The sequence below is a fragment of the Primulina eburnea genome, chromosome 2 (genome assembly GCF_022965805.1).
Source record: "Primulina eburnea isolate SZY01 chromosome 2, ASM2296580v1, whole genome shotgun sequence".
NCBI lineage: Eukaryota > Viridiplantae > Streptophyta > Magnoliopsida > Lamiales > Gesneriaceae > Primulina > Primulina eburnea.
In genome coordinates, this window is record NC_133102.1 from 9487876 (window position 1) to 9509129 (window position 21254).

Sequence of the window (21254 nt, forward strand, 5' to 3'; positions counted from 1 at the left end):
TGTATAAAGCAATATCAAATAGTAATTACCTTAGGATTTACAAGTCTCTTTACACTTAAACTTCATCCACCAAGTTGGATAGTTGGTTGTTAAGAATTTTTTTAACTCAATGATACTTGAGCTTTTTCTCGACCGTTTGTAAGATTTATTTATTCCATAAGAAGTTACTCATGGTTAGTGATCATCCCTACGATGAGCACAGTATTTTTGGCTTAAATAAGAAAATCCTCAAGGATAATGTTAATTTATCGGCCCTCATGCCAAGAGTTCTCCATTATATCTCGAGTTACCTTACTTTGTAGTTAAAAATATTCTATTGGTATGTCTATCTATCCAACCCAAAACTTATTCTTCTCATTCCATGAACTTTTCCTCAAGTATTAGTTCATCACCCTCATTACTTTGCTCAATAATTTTTATTTTTATTTTTTTTATCATGATCGGTCATACTTCCTCTAATTTTGCACATTATTTCCTCATTTTTTTTCTGCCTTCTGCAACAACAATCTTCTTCTTTGAAATTTATTGAATGATATTGGAAATTTATGGTGTTATAACAAAAGTCATTCTTCTGTTTCAATTATTATGAGGAAGTACAGATTTCATGCTATTTGAAATGATCATTTGAGTAGGTAGATTGTTAGTCTATTGAGTACTAACTTGAGAATGCTTCTAATCCCCAACCTATATCATGAATAATTTCAACGTTGAGCTTTTATCTTAGACCTAATCTGATTCTTCTAACCTTTTAAGAACGATGATTTGATGTATTGTTTTTTATCTTATCTCGGAGGCCAAGAATCCCACATCATATATCAAATTCCCTTTGCCATATTTAGCATTTCTCTTTTCATAAAATGATCCTCTCTGATTGAATTTTCTCTGTACTTATCCTTCACCTAAAAAATATTATCTATAAACACCCAACTCTTTTTTGTGGATTTCGTGAGGGAATTGTTCTTTTCCCACTTCGAACATGAGATATTTTTTAAACTCAAATGTCATTTTTTTTGAGAATCCAATAAATTTCATCATTTTTTTATATTCATATTCCCATTATTTGTAGCTGTTGCAATTTTTCTTCTTTTCCATATTAAACAAATATAGTTTTCTCTTATTTTGCCTCAAGCAATCCACATCATTCAATAAAGTCTTAGAAACTTAAAATCTTCATCCTTATTTATTGGACCATTTTTCTGAGTAAAATATTCATTCATATGTTCACTATCTGGATTTTGGATATCCTCTTCAGCATTTGTGTGACCTAAAAATGCATCGAAATAGTGGTGATGATAATTTCCTAATGATTTTCCTACGTCAAAATTTTGTTTGTTGTCATTATTTTAGTCTTCCTCGTAATTCTGTTCATATTTGCCTTGGCCAGAATTATGTTGTTGTTTTTTCCAATCCACTCACTGTGGTCGCATTATTTGGCTCACTTTTTATGTTAAGCAACTCATGGCGATATACCATTCAAAATTCATTACATCCACTGTCATAAGTCTGTCTACTCATCAAAAACCATAACAATTTATTCGAATTGTTATAATCCTTAGCACATATAATTAAATTACAAATTGTGTATGTTGGACCAAATATTCTATTTCTTTCTCATTAAAAAATGATATTATCTTCTTACAAATCTCAACGTATTTTGATCATAACGTTAACTTACATTCAAAGATTTGATTCCTTCAAAGTTTAGTGGGAAAATAAATTTGAAAAAAAAATGTTATAACTTGTCAAAATTTAAAATTAAATAGTGTTCATCTAAAAAATTGGTTCATGTCACTAAGATTGGGGTGAAATAACAGTTGACTAGACCCAACTCTCACCCCATCACGCCCTCGACCCATCTCGACCCAGAGGTGAAGATGCTCGACCCACCTGGGTCGAGTGGTCGATCTAGTTGCAAAAAAAAATTTTTGGTCGCAGTTTGTCTGCTGGCTATCAAGAAATGAACAAAATAGATCTATAACATCCTAATCGAATTCATGAGTCGAGTTCGACCCAATAAAATTCAAAATAAACAATTGATTTCTTACCAATACGTGATTCTCTCGTTGGATTTCTTGCAGACCAATACCTTGTAGACTCATTGTTAACCAAAAACCAAACAAATTAAAATGGATGGTAAGGAGAGTTGAGAAGAAGAAGATATTGTGAAGACCGGGAATGAATGGAGTGGGATGTGAATTGTGTTAAGTTGGGTGGAGTTGGGTGGTGTGAGTTTTTTATTTAATTAAATTATAGATTTTATTATATAAAATAAAAATTTAAATACCTTAATGAAAAAAATAAATTTTAAATAAATTTTAAAAATGATAAAAATAAATAAATTATATTTACTCCCTTGTTTTTAATAAACGCTTCCAAGAATCCCGTTTTCTGTTGTGAAAAAGTAAAAATTTATGGTAAAAAGTAAAAATCTCAAACTCTCAAAATTTACCAAACTACACACTTTATAATATTTTTCTCTCTACTCAATTGTGATTTTCTTCACAAATGAGAGATCTATTTATAGGAAATCTTTACAAATAATCCAAAAATAAAATACATCATTACCTACATCATCACACACTAATTTTCAATATTTACAACTCTTATTTTCAACATTCAAATATTCAACATTCAAATATTCAATACACACATTTTAAATATATTTTTCAACACTCCTCCTTGTGATGATGATCGTAATGATTGTCTTCATTACGTGTTTTTATACTGCCTCGTTAAAAACTTTACTAGGAAAAACCCATTGGGATAAAAACCATAGTAAGGGAAAAAGAGTGCAGTCACGTAAACTCCCCCTGATGTTGACATGAACAATTCTTCACAAATTTCGTAGATTGCGCATCCCAATATTATATATGTGCTTTCTGAATATTGTCGTAGGAAGTGCCTTTGTGAAGAGATCTGATGAGTTTTCACTTGATTGAATGTGACGAACATCAATACATTTATTCTTCTCTAGCTCCTTGGTGAATGCGAAGAACTTAGGAGGAATATGTTTAGTTCTGTCGCTTTTTATGTATCCCTCTTTCATTTGAGCAAAACATGCAGCATTATCTTCATATAGTATCACAGGCTTCTCGTCGAATGATAATCCTCATGAAATTTGGATATGTTAGGTCATTGATTTTAACCACACACATTCACGACTTGCTTCATGTAGTGCAATAATCTCGGCATGATTTGATGAAGTTGTTACGAGCGTTTGTTTCTGTGAACGCCAAGATATTGCAGTGCCTCCATGAGTAAATACATATCCAGTTTGGGAACGTGCCTTGTGTGGATCAGATAAGTATCCAGCATCAGCATAACCAATTATACTTGGATTAGCATCTTTTGAATACAAAAGTCTCAAGTCTGTCGTTCCTCGTAGATAACGGAATATATGTTTAATTCCGTTCCAATGTCTCTTTGTGGGATATGTGCTAAATCTTGCCAACAGATTCACGGCAAAAGATATATCAGGCCTTGTACAATTTGTAAGGTACATAAGGGCACCGATGGCACTTAGATATGGTACTTCTGGACCAAGAATATCTTCATCATCTTCACATGGACGGAATGGATCCTTTTCTATGTTTAATGATCTAACAACCATTGGAGTACTTAAAGGATTTGCTTTATCCATATTAAAACGTTTAAAGATCTTTTCTGTATAATTTTTCTGGTGAACAAACATTCCACATTCTTTTTGTTCAATTTGTAAACCCAGACAATACTTGGTTTTTCCAAGATCCTTCATTTCAAATTCTTCTTTCAAGTATGACACAACTTCTTGAATTTCCTTATTCGTTCCAATGATGTTTAAATCATCAACATATACAGCAATAATTACGCATCCGGAAAACATTACGTTTATTTAGCGAATCTAATTCAACCTGGATGACATCTTTCCATTTTATCCAATCCTGCCGATTTTTACATTCACCAAAAGATTTTGGTTCATGATCTTCGTTATCATTTATGATGTCGATTGCCACATTATAAGAAAATATATCATCAATTTCGTCTATATCTTTTTGGTTCCATATTTTACCAGTATTAATGTAATTGATAGAGATTTCATGATTCTCGTCAGTTTGTGGTACTGACAGAACATTTTCATCATCATGTGTTTCTTCAGGAACATCATTCTCTATTTTGTGATCATCGTGTTTCTCTATGAATTTTCTTTTTCGAGGATTTTTATCCTTGGAACCGACTGGCCTTCCACGCTTCAGGCGTTTTACGACATGATGATTTTGTCCAATTTGTTTGTTTGGAATTACAATTCGAGCAGGAGCATTTACAGCATGTATATATGATTTAGTTATCCCTTTTGCATCTGTAAATGCATCTGGTATTTGATTTGCTATTCTTTGCAAGTGCACAATTTGCTGTACATCTTTTTCACATTGTTGTGTTCTTGGATCCAGATGTAACAATGATGATACATACCATGTAATTTCCTTTTCGGTATGTTTCTGTTCTCCCCCTAACATTGGGAAGATTTCCTCATTAAAATGACAATCAGCAAAACGTGCTGTGAACACGTCGCCTCTATGAGGTTCAAGATATCGAATGATTGATGGACTATCATAACAGATATAAATTCCAACCTTTCTTTGAGGTCCAATTTTCTTTCGTTGTGGTGGTGCAATAGGCACATACACCACACATCCAAAAATTCTCAGATGAGAAATATCTGGTTCTTTACCAAATGCAATCTGTAATGGAGAGTATTTATGATATGCACTTGGTCTGATGCGAATTAATGAATCAGCATGTAAAATTGCATGTCCCCATATAGAAATAGGGAGCTTTGTTTTCATAATCATTGGTCTAGCAATCATTTGCAGACGTTTAATCAATGATTCAGCCAATCCATTCTATGTATATACATGAGCAACATGATGCTCAACAATGATTCCCATAGACATACAATAATCATTGAAAGTCTGGGAAGTAAATTCACCAGCATTATCAGTCTAATTTTCTTGATTGTATAATCGGGAAATTGATTCCTCAATTTTATTATTTGAGCAAGTAATCTTGCAAATGCAACATTTCGAGTTGACAATAAACATACATGTGACCATCTGCTGGAAGCATCAATCAATACCATAAAGTATCTGAATGGTCCACATAGTGGATGGATTGGTCCACAAATATCACCCTGAATACGTTCAAGAAACATTGGTGATTCAGTTTGGATTTTGGCTGGTGATGGTTTTATACTAAGTTTTCCAAGAGAACATGCTTTACATTGAAACTTATTATTCTGAAAGATCTTCTGGTCTTTCAGCGGATGACCATGTGTATTTTTATAATTCTTCGCATCATTGTTGAATCAGGATGTCCCAATCGATCATGCCAATTGGTTAATATCGAAGAATTATCAACTACCATGTTTGATTCAATGGGATTTATATGTGTATAATGCAATCCAGTTGGGAGCATTGGTAGTTTTTCAATCACATATTTCTTTCCTGATTTATATGTGATAAGACACATATATTTCTCATTCCCTTCATTGTTTGAGTATCAAACCCATGGGAATATATATCATTAAAACTCAACAAATTTCTTTTCGATTGTGGTGAATATAAAGCATCATTGATCAAAAATTTTGTACCATTAGGTAACAAAAATTGTGCTTTACCACATCCTTTAATCAAGTCTACAGGACCTGATATTGTATTCACCGTTATTTTTGTTGGTTTTAGTTCCAAGAAATATCTTTTATCTCGGAGGATAGTGTGCGTTGTACCACTATCGGATATGCAAACTTCAGCTTTGCTCATAGCATTTTCCATATTTGAACTTCAAAAAAATATGCAATGAAATAAAATTACCGACAATACATATATAAATATAACACATATCATAATTGTACAATAAAATATTATTATATGAATACATGAAAAACAAATTATTGTACATTTATATTCTACCACTATATTGTTCATTTTCAGAAAAATCATTGAGAAAATCTGCAGCATCAAAATTGTTCATTTCTATCCCACCAACATGTTGATCATTTCCAGAGAAATCATTCATAAAATCACCAGCATCAAAATGAGTTGAATCACTCAAACGGTCACTGCGTTCAGTGAAGTTGGTCTCCTTTTCTTTCTCCTTTAATGATTCTTTATAAAGTTTGCAAAGATGCTCAGGGGCTCGACAAATACGGGACCAATGTCCTGGAGTACCACATTTGAAACAAGAACTTTCATATCTTTTTGAGTGATTCTCATTAACACTTGTATTCTCATGATGCCTTTTCGGTGGATGGCTTGGGACGCTCTTTTGAGATGAGTTATAAAAATAACTATCTATATTGTTTTCAAAACCACGGCCGCGTCCACGACCACGACCAATTCCACGTCCACGTCTACGTCCACGTCCACGACCTCGACCAAAACCTTGTCTTTGAAATTGATTTTGGTTTCCAGGTTTAAATTCATTTTTACTTACAGCATTTACTTCTGGAAATGTTTTTGATCCAGTGGGTCGGGACTGATGATTTCTCATTAATAGCTCGTTGTTTTTTTTCGCCACAAGAAGACAGGCGATGATTTCAGAATATCTCGCGAATCCACGTACTCTATATTGTTGCTGTAGAGTAATATTTGATGCATGAAACGTGGAAAATGTTTTTTCAAGCATCTCAGATTCCGTGACCTCATGTCCACAAAATTTTAGCTGCGAGATTATTCGATCATCGCTGAATTATAATCACTGACTTTCTTAAAATCTTGGAATCTTAACATATTCCATTCAACACGGGCGGTCGGAAGTATAACTTCACTTATATGTTCAAATCTTTCTTTCAATCCTTTCCACAGAGCCATGGGATCTTTTTCGATGAGATATTCACATTTTAATCCTTCATCGAGATGTCGACGTAAAAATAATATAGCTTTTGCTTTTTCTTGTGACGAAGATATACCATTTTCTTTAATGGTCTCGCTTAGACCCAATGACTCAAGATGCATTTCTACATCTAGAGTCCATGACATATAATTCTTTCCCGTGATATCGAGCGCAACAAATTCGAGTTTTGTTAAATTTGACATGGTGGTACTAAAAAAATTACGATACATTTTATTATTTAATGAATATTGCAATACAAAGTAATGGATAAACAACAACTACAAGCATTTGTAAAAATAAAGAAAACACACGAGGAGGATATTCTCCGATAAATACAAGACTCGTGAGTATGATAACCAAAATAATTAAAAATAACCTTGAGAAAGTCATCTTCTTTTTTCTTCGAAAAAATTGATGAAGAATAATTTTTAGAGAAGAAGAGAAAGTTGGAGTGATTGAATGTGTTTGTGAGATGATATTTATAGGACAAAAACTAGCCGTTTGTTGCCGTTTTATGACCGTTGGTGTACAAAAAATAAATGTATGTATTTCTATAATTTTATGGTAATAATATGATGTATATAATATTAGACATGTTTAAATAATTATGTATATCATATCACATTATTATAATGAAGTGTCATAATTTATTTTATTTAAAAATCTTGTAGGCTTTTATACTTGTCGTACCCCTTACCGGGATTGTGGGATGTCGTCTTAACATCCTCCCAGGATTTATAACAAGTTTTTGAAAATTTTATTTTTATTATTTCTAATAATAACATTATATTATATATTAAATAAATACACAATAAATAAATAACAGTAAAATAAATATTATTACTTTTGTTACCTTTTTCTTCTGTTTGGAGCTTGGAAAAATATATAGGACTTTTAGAGCTTCGTGCTGATAACGTGTTGTGAAAAAAGTAAAAATTAATGGTAAAAAGTAAAAATCTCAAACTATCAAAATTTACCAAACCACACACTTTATAATATTTTTCTCTCTACTCAATTGTGATTTTCTTCACAAATGAGAGATCTATTTATAGGAAATCTTTACAAATAATACAAAAATAAAATACATCATTACCTACATCATCACACAATAATTTTCAATATTTACAACTCTTATTTTCAACATTCAAATATTCAACATTCAAATATTCAATACACACATTTTAAATATATTTTTCAACATTTTCCTCGTTTTCCCTTAATTAATTAAATATTCAGCAGCCGGATACGATAGGAATGAATGGAAAGGTAGCATAGTTTGAACCAGTAGCGTCGCTATTCTTACCCAACCTCGCACTACGAGGATTAGATTACATGGTGAAACCAAAATGGCCGTTAAATTTCCAGATAAACATACAACTCCGCCACACATTTATTATTTATCCATCTTCCTTCTTTTTATCTTTGATTTTTCTCATTTCTGTGGACAGTTTCTTTTTGGAGGGTAAATCACTCGAATGGAATGAAAACAAAGCAAAAAACCCATGTGTTTAATTTATCTTTCATGAAAAATTCAAGATGTTCTTGTTGATTGATGGGTGGGTAGGCGGATATTGCTAGAGCCAACATATTGATTATACAGCTCCTTGTTATTAAAGCCAAAGGCTTTTCCTCTAGTGCCCATGATATCTACCTTTTTAATAGTTTTATACCCATCTCTGCATTCTCCCATCTCTCTTTACTCCATTCATCTTCTTGTTGCTCATCAAGAATCTGGATGAGTTCTAGGAGGACCCATTTCAAAAAGATTAATTTTTTTTGCTGATTAGGTATTTGTTTTTAAGCTAAAGAAGAAATGGCTGTGGCCGTGGTTTCTTCGGGGAGCAATTTCGGGCTTTACAGTAATTTAAAAGCTAGGCAACTCAATTCAAGTGCAGCTCCTTTCATTTGTTCACTTGGTTACGATCCAATTCATCTATCTTGCTCTGTATCCAAGAGGAGGTAATGTACCTGTCTCTGCGTGTGTATTTCTGGTATTTTTCATTGAGAGTAATGTTTTGGTCACTTTTTATTATCTTTTGGATGAAGTACGTATCTCCTAATAGACTTAATGTTTGTTGGAATATTTTTGGCTATTTTGTGTTTGAGTAATATCTGGTCGGAGTATTGGAGATGATGTCTCTCTTATTAATAGAAATTGAGTGACTATCTGGTTGAAGTGGCAATTTTTAGAAGTTGATGCTGCATTGTTTTTGCAATAATTTAACTTTTTTTTTAGCTAATGTTCATCAACGATTATTCTCTTTCGAACATGTTCATTTCAAATTTCCTCAATTTACTGGAAATGTATTGTAGGAGTGCAGTATTCTGAATCCCATGTCACCTGTAAAAATGTAGCATACCGTAATTCAGGTGGTAAAATAGCATGTGTGAACTACTGGACTGCCCATATATGTTGATCTGTTGTTTTGTTTCAGCTCATCATCTTCCGCCAGTGTATTTATACCAAAAGCATCTTTAAGTACGACTGTTGAGGTATGATGATATGTCGAATGATGCTTTTGTTTTCGAACTGATGCTTCTTATCGAGGAACATTGGTTGTTGTTTTTCATATTGGCTAAACAGGATGGAAAATCTGAGGAGGCTGATGTAATTCCTATCCCCAGTGTGATAATAGATCAAGATACGGATCCGGATGCCACTATTGTTGAGGTTACCTTTGGGGATCGGCTTGGGGCTCTTCTGGACACGGTGCAATGCCATTCTTTTTTTAAGTTTGTGTTCTGAATTTGTTTATTAACTAGATAGAGGTGAAGAGATTTTAAAAAGAGATCATTGGCATTGAGTTTGAAATGACTTTGGTAACCATTTAATGTTTGTTGGAAAATGTGTGTTAGATGAATGCACTGAAGAACCTTGGACTAAATGTCGTCAAGGCGAATGTGTACCTTGATTCATCTGGCAAACACAACAAATTTGCCATCACTAGAGCGTAAGTCTATGTTAATATCAATTACCTGTTTCTCCAATATGTTTGATTTGTCCTCTTATTATTTATCAAAGAGCTTGCATCAATTAAATAAATTGTCCATAGATATGCTGCTGATATTCTGTGATTATTCTCCTCACTAAGTGGTCTCTCTCCAGTTCATCAGGGAGAAAGGTGGATGACCCAGAGTTGCTTGAGGCTATTCGTTTGACAATCATCAACAATTTGCTCGAGTATCATCCAGTATTATTCTTAGAAGATCTTGAATTAATGGAATTTTCAATACAACTACTTTTGTCAAAGCTTTTGACCAATCTGTATCTTAAAGATACTATGTTGATTTTTCAGGAGTCGAGTGCCCAGTTAGCTATGGGAGCTGCGTTTGGCGTTCTGACACCAAATCAAACGGTAAAATTAAGTGTTTTGTTTTTCTAAAACCAAAATACGTGTCTTTTTGTCTCAGACATACGCACGTACACAGCTCGAAAGAGACTCATCTGTCGTTCACGCATTTAATGCAGGTTGATGTCGATATAGCCACCCATGTCCGTGTCTATGATGACGATCCTGATCAAAGGTGTTATAACCGTTCACTTTTCTCTCCAGTGTGCACTATTTAGGAATCACGAATTTGCATTTACCGTCTGATGTGACTGCCTATGTAGCATAGTGATTCAAATATGATGCTCCGGTTGTTATACCCTCACACATGTTAAAGATATTCTTTTAATGTTACAGTTTGCTCTACGTAGAGACAGCGGATCGTCCTGGGTTACTGGTGGATCTTGTAAAGATAGTAACTGATATAAACATTGCTGTTAAATCAGGAGAGTTCAGCACTGAGGTAAATACTAAGATTTTTTATATGCTTTGATGAACCATACTCTCAAAATAAACGGATGCTTCACAGATTTTTCAATGCATGTTAATTTATGTGCAACGATTTAAAAACCATTGAGTATGATTATCGTTTTGGTGTCTATACTCACCTAAGGGCAGAAACGGGAGCGGGGCGGGGCAGGGGTTCAACTGACCGACTCTCTTGCTGGTATGTATGTATGCTTGGTAATGAATCTATTTCATTTTTGAGTACAGGGCTTGTTGGCCAAGGCAAAATTTCATGTAAGTTACAAAGGCGAAGCTCTGATCAAACCTCTTCAACTGGTATGATTCTAGCTAAACACTTCACTCTGAATTGAACTTAAAAAAGCTCGATCTTCATGTTTTTTTACGCGACGCAGGTTCTTGCTAATAGCTTGCGGTATTTCTTGAGGAGGCCTACCACGGAGGAGGCGAGTTTTTAACTCAGTGGAGGAAAATGCCATATACATAAATACATTCAATTTGCTAATGCATTTGTAACAATTTTTGTATCAGCCTATGCCAACACTTTAAACGGCAATTTGTAAGAATTATCTCTTGCAACTTTACTTGAAAAAGTTTAGCTTTTGCTTCCTTTTAAGGTTAAAATTTTAAAATACTAACTCTCTGAATCAGTTGGTACATTTAACAAAACTTGCGAAAAAGCACGTGCGAGTCACGGAAATATCCATGAGATAATATACTAATTAAATAATTGATTTTCGTATGTATTTTCCGCTATAACTCGTCAGTTTTGGTTGACATAGTAGCTGCTTTCTTGTGTTCTAATTCATAGTGATTATTTTGTTAAATATTCTTCATTTTGGTATTTTTGCATTAAAAATAGACAAAATTACCCTTGATGTTCCTTTTTAAATTTCACTATAAAAATAATTTTTTATAGCTATTTATTTTAAATTTTATTAAAAAGCTATATTAATTACAAATTATTATTTATCCGGTACATAAAAATAAAAAGATAATCCTGGGTATACAATTTAGGTTACACTCAAACTTATATTTTATATGATAAATTAAAAAAATTTCATTGAATCTAATTACACCTGTTTTAAGTTTTATTATTCTCTGTTATCCTTGGAAAGTACATCATCTAACATGACTCATAAAAAATTATAATCTTTAATTTTAAATGGATGATTGGGAAAAAAAAGTTAAAATATATTTTAGAAATTAATATTTTACATCATAATATTAATTACAAAAAAAATTTATGAGACTGTTTCACCATTCAATTTTGTGAGACAAATCTCTTAGCCGATCCGATCCATGAAAAATATTATTTTTTATAACATAAATATTTTTTACTCTAATTATGGATAAAATCGACTCTTCTCACAAATATATATTCGTGAGACGGTATAAAGGGCATGCCTCTACTAATCAGCTAATCTTAAATTCCTCTATTAACTAATCACCTAATCTTATAATTTATTCCGCACAATCAATTCGAACTATTGCATGATAATTTAAAATAAATTTTTTTATCTATTTTAAAAAAAATAACTTTTAAAATCTCTATTTTTCCCACTTTTGTTTGTAGTAAATAAAAAAAATGAACAGACGTGTAACATATACAAAAAAATAAAATAAAAAAATCTCGTCAAAATATTAAAATAAAATTGAAAAATGAATAATTACAATAATGTCAGGAATTTAAAATGATTTATGTGTAAATTAAAATTAATCAATTCATAGAAATGTTCACCCATTTAGATTATTGAAAAAAGAATAATTACAATAATTACCATGTTGATTTTTTTTAAAAAAACTTCAGATTATTTTTCGATTTTTTGATTTTTAAAATTTTTATAATATTTAAAACAACCAATTAATCTGGTCGTTTACCATATCAACCTGACCACTCACAATTTTTTTAAAAATAAATAAATAAATAAATAAATAAGAGTTGGTAATCTTCACCGCGTAAAGAATCTCCACAGAGGCCCTCCAACATCACCACACATGGATAATTTGTCATTCCTCTTGCGTATTATTATTTTTAAATAATGAAATTATTATATTTTTATTTATTAGAAACGTCTTAATTTGAATAATCTTCGTATAAATAATGATATGTATTTTATCATTATTTTAGTTTTTTAACAATCGAAAATGACGCTTGAACTGTATTATAATTTTAAACATTTGAGTTGTATCATTACCACGAACTATATTTTTTTTTATTATAAAACTCTACATTTTGAATCAATATTTCAGCCATTATCGAAACCTAATACATTCTCTTTAATATATTAAGATATCAATCAATTAATAATATAGCTTTGTTCTCCTCAAACAAAGTTATAATTAATAAGTTTAATACACATTTAAAGTCTACACAAGATATACACACACACACACGTATATGAAAGGAAAATGAGCTTTTGAAAATTAGTATGCGAAATCGTTTTCACGCGCAAAACATTTTTAAAAATGACACTGAAGAAGTTTTGTATTCAAATCGATCATATTTATCGTCACACTTTACATTTACATAAAGAATATGTCTCTTCTGAGACGGTCTCACGAATTTTTATCTGTGAGATGGGTCAACCCTACCGATATTCACAACAAAAGTAATATTTTTTCATGGATGTCCCAAATAAAAGATCTGTCTCATAAAATTCGACCCGTGAGACCGTCTCACACAAGTTTTTGTCATACATAAATTAATAAATGGGTACGTGTATATATTCATTTATACAATGAGATAGATTTGAAATCTAGCGATCTAAGCAAAATGTAAGTGACGATAAATTCTTATTTCCTTAAAAAAAATACAAAACTAAGCCTACACCCTTTCTTTTTTAAATAATGATACAATCTTTTTTTAATTTAAATTTTCTCGTCAACAAAGCTGAAAACCACTATAGGTCTTTAAATAAACATCACAAAGACTTGTCGCAAAGCTTGATCATCATGCCTAAAATCTAAACAAAGACTCGTAAACTTTGCTCTTTTTTTTTCCTTTAATTTTTTTTTTTTTTTTACTTTGTCTCAGTCTTCGCCATTAGCATAAATAAACAACTAAAATCTATATAAAGGCCATATTAAAAAAATATATAAAACATATAATTTGGGAACATATAATCGACTATTTCAAATCAATTATCCCTTCTGCGCGAAAGATTAAAAAAAAAACAATGAATCATTGTTTAATTATATATTTAGTATTATTTTATTTATTCGTTTACCAATCAAATCATCCATATCATGGATTAATGGATCATCCAATTGAAAATTAAATCTTCCAAAGACCAACTTTTAAATCTTGGATGGAAATTGTATTCTATACGAATTGAATTAACAAATATGATTATCAGTCAACAAGATCAAAATGTCCTCAATAACTCAGTGTCAGAGCTTCATCTACTTGAATCGGATATATTTAATAATGATTTCCAATCAACAAAAGGTAGATATGTAGGCGATGTCGGACTCCTTGCCATCCGGGGATTAACAAATTGACTCTCCCGATCATTTTCTTTAATCAGTACGAAAACACAATTATGTCCGGAGGGGAGGGGAGGGGAGGGGAGGGGAGTAACAATCTTGTGCCCTAATTTGTTAACAATCAACGAAACTATACAATTTGACTACGAATAAAAATGATAGTGATGGGTGACAATTAACAATTGTTTAATACTTGAAAATTACGAGTGCCATTCTCAAAACCAAAAACAATAATATTTGGGATGACAAGTTCCGAAGTCTACGAAGGACAAGTTCAGAAGCCTTTAATCATTCGAGTTTTGGATAAGAGTATGTTTCTTGTAAGACGGTGTCACGGATCTTTATCTGTGAGACGTATCAACCATACCGATATTCACAATAAAAAGTAATACTCTTAGCATTAAAAGTAATACTTTTTCATGGATGACCCATATAAGATATCCGTCTCACAAAATACGACCTGTGAGACCGTCTCACACAAGTTTTTGCTTTTGGGATAAATATATTAAAAACATTTTTAGTGTTTTATAAATGAAAAACTTAAAATGTGAGTTAAGATAATATTTTTATAAAAACGTTATTGAAAAATAGTTTTAAAAATATGTTCTATAAGTATAGTTTTTAAAAACAATTGAGAGATGTTTTTTGATTTTTTAGAATAACCAAACATCTCATCAACTCTGAAAAGAAATAGTTATATAAATACATATTTATTCTTAAAATAACCTTTAAAATATTTTATAGTTTTTTTTGTAAGAGAAACTTTTGTAAAAATATTTTATAAACATTTGGTCAAGCGAAGGCTCGTTCATTATATTTAATATTCTTTATATAAAAAAAGTGATGGCTCAAGCAGACCCAAAAATAATGATCTCATTAAACAATTACGTACTAAAAATGTTCGAAATGGAAATGATTTATGTTATTTCGCTAATATTTTTAATTTTGGGTTTTAATTCACTGAGTTTTTAAATTTTGATTTTGATCCACCAAATTTTAATATTTTGCTATTTTGATACAATTTTTGACTTGAAACTAGGGGTGTGCATTCGGTCGGGACCGAACCGAATTGCCAATAACCGAACCAAACCGATTTTTATTTTGCTAACCGAACTGACCGAACTAGTTTTAATAACCGATCATAAATTAATCGAATTAAAATCGGTTAAGTCACCGATTTTTTTTAAAAAAATAAAATTAAATATAAAAACATTTAAAATATTATAAATTATATAATAAATCTATTATTTTAAAAAAATTAATTTATTATTCGGTTAACCGATTTTTTTTAACGAAAACCGAAACCGAACCGAATTAACCGAAATAACCGATTTTTTTAAATATTCAAAACCGAATTTCCGAAATAACCGAACCGAATTTCCGAATTGGCTCGGTTCGGTCGGTTATTTCGGTTTAACCGAGATTTTGCTTACTCCTGCTTGAAACAAGTCTGCAATTTTTAATGTCACGTATGTATTTTCTGGTGTCACATCAATACTTGACCCAATAAGAATGAAAACCAATGAAAACCAAAAATAAAAGAGTGAGCCTCATGTGAGACCATCTCACGGATCCTAATCTGTGAGACATGTCAACCCTACCAATATTCACGATAAAAAATAATACTCTTAGCATAAAAATTAATACTTTTTCATGGATGATTCAAATAAAGATTCGTCTCACAAAATACGATTTGTGAAACCGTCTTACACAAGTTTTTGCTAAAATAAAAAATAAATCATAGTTACGCTGAAACTAAAATTTGAAAATTATGTAGATAAAAACTCAAAATCTGCAAAATTAATGGATCAAAAAGAGTCTATGAGAATAATACAGTACTCGAAATACTTAAAAAATTCCAGTAATACTACGTATGTTTCAAGTATGGTACAAGTATAGCAGTGTCAAGAATGCTTTTATACAACAAAAAATATTCCAGAAAACGTAGCAGAACAAAGACCCGATAAACAACAGAGAGATTGTTCATAAACTTCAGAGATGAAGTCGTTGATGGAAAAATTCTCATTGCTGTTTGATAAAGTTTCAGTATCGGATATCAAATATGCAGAAGAACTCCAATTCCAAGAAGTTCTGGATGCCTCTTTACGCATGTATAACATGAGGCATGCCTCGTCCTCCTCGTCGAAAATTTGTTGTAAAATTTGTTTCGACGATAAAGAAGAGAAAGAAATGTTCGAAATCCAGGGCTGTGCCCACTCGTTTTGCTCGGATTGCGTGTCGAGACACGTAGGAGCAAAGCTCCAAGAAAACATCGTATTCATTTCTTGCCCTGGTGAGGATTGTACAAGTGCAATAGATCCCGAGACTTTGAGTTCTATTATCCCACCAAATGTCGTTTTCCGGTGGCAGGAGGCGTTGAGTGTGTCGGCTATTCTTGCTTCCAAGAAATGTTACTGTCCTCATTGCTCAGAGATATTGTTAGACGAAACCGATGAAGGGGATGCGGTAACAATATCGCAATGTCCCTTCTGTCAAGAATGGTTCTGTCTGCAATGCATTGTTCCTTGGCATCATGGAAAGAGTTGTGAAGAGTTTAGAATATTCGAGAAGGATGAGAAAGGAAACGAAAAATTAAGGCAGTTGGCACAATATAAGGAGTGGAAGGAGTGTCCTAATTGCAAGATTTTCGTGGAGAAGACTGATGGCTGTAGACACATGACTTGCAGGTGATCAGTTTTATTTAATTATTAATTAAAAAATCCGAATAATATCATCGTAATCATCTTGTCTGATTCGCGATGTTTTCTCAGGTGTAAATTCGAGTTCTGTTACTTGTGCGGATCCAAATGGAGTTCGGAGCACTGGAATTGCAAGGATGAGGAGTGATCCGGATTTTTCTTAATTTTTTTTCCTTTTTGAGCAAATTTAAAGTTTCCAGTTGTTTAAGAGCTGATTTTTGTCTACCTGGAATCGTGGTTCATATACTTTTGTCTTTCTAATCTGGGAATCAGAGAAGTTTTTTTTTTTTGTAAGAATAAATTGGTTGTGTTTGTGAGAGGGGATATATGATTGTGGCGGCAATCGTGAACTCTCGGGAGAATCAAAGAAGCAGTGTTGATATACATGAGAATTATTAATTGCCTGTTGCGTTTGGTAGGTCGGATTAGGAATGATTAAATTTTTTATCACACTTTATCTTGTGTTTGGTACGATTTTTATTTATCCAGCTCAATCCCTCCTATAAGTGATTCAGTGGTATTACGTGTGATTAAATAATACCTCATTCCTCCGTAGGATTATTAATCCCTCCTTTATCCCTACTCTCTTTCCAATTTTACCCTTCTTCCTTCACCGCTATTGAACCACCTCGGCTGCCGGATCGCCGCCGCCGCCGCCGCCCTCGCCGGACATTCGCCGCCGCTGCCGCCCTCGCCGGACACTTGTCGGACGCCACCTCACAGCCGTCACCGAACCACCGTCGACTCACCGTCGTCGCCGGAACGTGGCCGCCGGACCGCCGTCGCCGTCGGACCATCATCGGACAGCCGCCGTCGGAGTGGAAGAAGAATAATAAAAGAGGAAGGGCAATTTTGTCCTTTCATAAAAAATTTCAAAATTATCCTATTCGTAAAAATCTTACCAAACATACTACCATATATTACATCTCTACAACAATCATTTTCTTTATCATTTACATACTAATCATTAGTTTATTTTATCCCGCAACCAAACGCAGCCGTAAATAGTCCCAGAGTTTTGGAGCAAAAGATTATCCCGAAGCTAAACCGAGGTATTGACCATGATTTTAAAATCTCATGTAACAGAATGAGATAAGGTGGCCCTGTGTAGCCCACGGGTTTGGGGTCCAACGGGAAAAACCCGAAACGGAGATGAGGATCCCCGATTTTTTCGAATTTGGGTTCGAGTTCCTCGATGTAGTTCGGAGCGGATATGAGATTATTGTCTCCATCCCCAAACTTATCCCGAAAATAATATTAATAATAAAATAATAATATTATTAATATTAATAATATAATAATAATATTATTATTTAAAATAATAATAATAATAATAATAATAATAATAATATTATTAATATTAAAATTATCACTAACAATAGATAAAAATAAGTTTTGATGTAAGAAAATCTCCGAATCCATCACCGTCTTGTCATATTAATATTTTTGAAATGAGTATGGGGCGAGGATGAAAAGTTGATCCCCGAAGTTTCGGGTTTGGGAATTCCTCGGACACGAAAAAGTGGTGATCGAGTCGGGTATGAGGGTGGAGATGAATTCGGGAACGGGGACGGGGACTGTAAACCCGCCCCCGCCCCGCTCCATTGCCATCTCTAATGTAGCCCAGTTTGTGTAGTGAAAGAAATTGGTGGCCTCGTGAAAGAATTTTGTTTCTCTTGAAATCCTCACAGTCCCCAGTTTGCTTTCACATATTAAAAACAAAGTTCGTTCATTCCGCATGAAAAATTTGAGGGATGAGAATCAAATTATGTCATGGGATTTACAAACTTGGAGGAAATTTCGAGCTCATGATTGTTCACTAGAAAAAAAAAAATGAAACTAGCGACGATTAAATTAACGAGCTAAAACTCTTGTAGTTGGAAAATAGCAATGGTTTTTAAAAACTATCAATAATTTTGCTATGTTTTTTTAAAATCAATTAGCGACAATTTTTTATTTAAACTTTAGCAAAAACTATCGTAAATTAAAATTTCATAATATTAAATAAGAACATAATTAAGATATTTAAATAATGCCCGCTATTTTACAATAGTTTTTGTTATGATATTTAATTAACGTCCGCTACTTTGTGATAATTTTGACAAAAAAACGTCGATATTTGCTACAGTTTTGAATAAAATTAATTATCATTAATTAGCAACGATATTTTTATTCAAATCGTAGCTATTTGCGAATGCCTTTTTAATTTTTTTATTCAAACCATGGCTATTTTGGAGAAGTTTTTACGTTAAATTAAAATTTTCAAAATATGAAATAATCATATAATTATATAATATAATTTTATTAAATATTAAATTACTATTTAATATTAATATATTATATTATTTTAAACAATAATTAATATCAATCATTATACATATAATTATATATAGCTTCCTACATATTGAATGTAAATTATATAATTATTATCAAATTAACATACATAAAGAAACACACTACAACACATGCACTAATATAGTAGTTAGATCTAACATACAATTAAATAATACAATAAATTAAATAAACTAATATACGAAATTTTCATATCAAAATCCATTAGTTAACAATAAAACTATGTATATGAAATGCAAGTCCTCTACTGCATATATACGTGTAACATATAATTAGAAAATATATAAAATGCGCGCAGTTCTATACAATATATGACAATAAATTAAATTTCTATAACATATACTGTTAAGATATTTCAAGTACCCTTAAATTTTGACGATTGACAAATAACAACATCGAGCTGTTTCAGGTCCACCCGCTTTAAATGTATTTAAGGTTTTAGACCGTTGGACTAGATCAAGACATTTAGAAAGTTCTCAAGAAGATCAAGCCGTTCAGGCTAAGAAGTCAAGACACATAAGTATCTGAACTTAAGCTCCAAAGTTATTATCTGCCAAAACTGATTGGCAGTACAAAGTATTGAAACATTTGAAAATAAAGTCACACTGCCGACAATCATAAAAGAGTTAAATCTGAAAGGATATTAAAGTCAAGGTTTTCTATTAGTTGCCTCATTTGCAAAGATTACACAGTATCATACAAACTTCTGAATGACAAAAAGTTACCTAACTAAGACATGGTGTGTCAATTTTATGGAAAGAAAATGACTTGAAGTCGCAAAAGCACAAGGAGCATTAATGAACATTTAATGATATGAAAGTGACACGTCCATTCTGTCAGAAAACAATACAAATGATAATTGAAAATCATATCTGACCGTTGGAGCTTTCCGACTGTAAATATGTAAATTTCAAAGATAAAGAACTCTCTTGATCAACCAGAACTAATCTTGAGTCAGCATATCTTAAAGATCTTGAGCGCACTTAATATTTTGATTTCTAGTTGCTCGTTCAAGGACACACTCATTAGAATAATACCAGATAATCAAGGATCAATCTGTGCTACACCAACGACTCAAGACTCCAAGTCTGACACTTGGATTTTGTGTTTTTTTGTTTGGTCAACCAAGGGTTCTTAAATATCTAGAATTGGAATGAAACAACCATACTTCTAAATTCATTTATTTTGCACTATTTTTTTTTTTACACCATACATAATTAATTCATCATAAATAAACTAGCTTAAGTAGTCAAATAAACAAAACTACATATCATCCATAATCATTCATGCGGAATAAATAAAATAAGCGATAAAAGTCTAAAATTTAACTCAATAAATTCTAGCATCCTAACAGTCTATAAATAAAAACGATAATTCTTAAATTCATCAAAAGTCTTTAAAATATGCGAAATTTCTAGGTCCTCGGGTATGCATTGCGCCTCTTGGTTGACTTGATAGTCCGCACCTCACGACTCAACATCATCATTACCTACAACTATTCAAACCTAGTGAGTCTAATGACTCAGCATGCTCCAACCTAATATAGCAAGTACGCAGATATAAACTCACATGCATAAAAATTACTTTTACTAAAATAGATTTTTTCATGCAATCACGAAACCTTCAAAATATGCAACTTTTGAAATCATGCGTAGATATGAATATTTTCCATTTAAAATCATCATTTTTAGATGAAGTCCGATCCTCGAGAGTGACTACATTCATTCGATTGATCAATCTATAAATCATAATACTAGGCCGCTGGGTTCAACGTCTACTTCTTCGATGATCCCACCGACTATCATAAAGATAATTTCACCGTTCACTTTTTCAACATATCTATTATCATTGAGATTCCTGCCCCGTTTGGTTCACTCCCTTTTTATTGCAAGTTCACCGTTCTCGTTTTCAACATCAATCCACATTCCTCAAAATAATTTTCCTTTACTTTTTCATTTCATAAATCATTTTTGACTTTCCATATTCTTTAAATTTTCCAAAAACATGCTTTATATCATTAATATACGTCGAGATTGCTAAAAATATCAGATAC

General features: G+C 32.2%; 2 protein-coding genes across 2 annotated transcripts; both read left to right on the forward strand.

Annotated features, from left to right (window-relative positions):
- Window positions 1-8170: 8170 nt before the first annotated feature.
- Window positions 8171-11270, forward strand: LOC140822938 (ACT domain-containing protein ACR11-like). Its single transcript, XM_073183942.1, has 10 exons — window positions 8171-8826; window positions 9303-9360; window positions 9452-9577; window positions 9724-9818; window positions 9974-10058; window positions 10164-10223; window positions 10337-10392; window positions 10554-10659; window positions 10911-10979; window positions 11057-11270. The coding sequence occupies exons 1-10, from the start codon at window positions 8681-8683 to the stop codon at window positions 11117-11119; spliced, it is 864 nt and encodes a 287-aa protein (XP_073040043.1). The 5' UTR covers window positions 8171-8680; the 3' UTR covers window positions 11120-11270.
- A 4765-nt stretch (window positions 11271-16035) lies between these two features.
- LOC140824575 (E3 ubiquitin-protein ligase RSL1-like) lies at window positions 16036-17228 on the forward strand. Its single transcript, XM_073186147.1, has 2 exons — window positions 16036-16837; window positions 16922-17228. The coding sequence occupies exons 1-2, from the start codon at window positions 16149-16151 to the stop codon at window positions 16995-16997; spliced, it is 765 nt and encodes a 254-aa protein (XP_073042248.1). The 5' UTR covers window positions 16036-16148; the 3' UTR covers window positions 16998-17228.
- Window positions 17229-21254: the final 4026 nt, after the last annotated feature.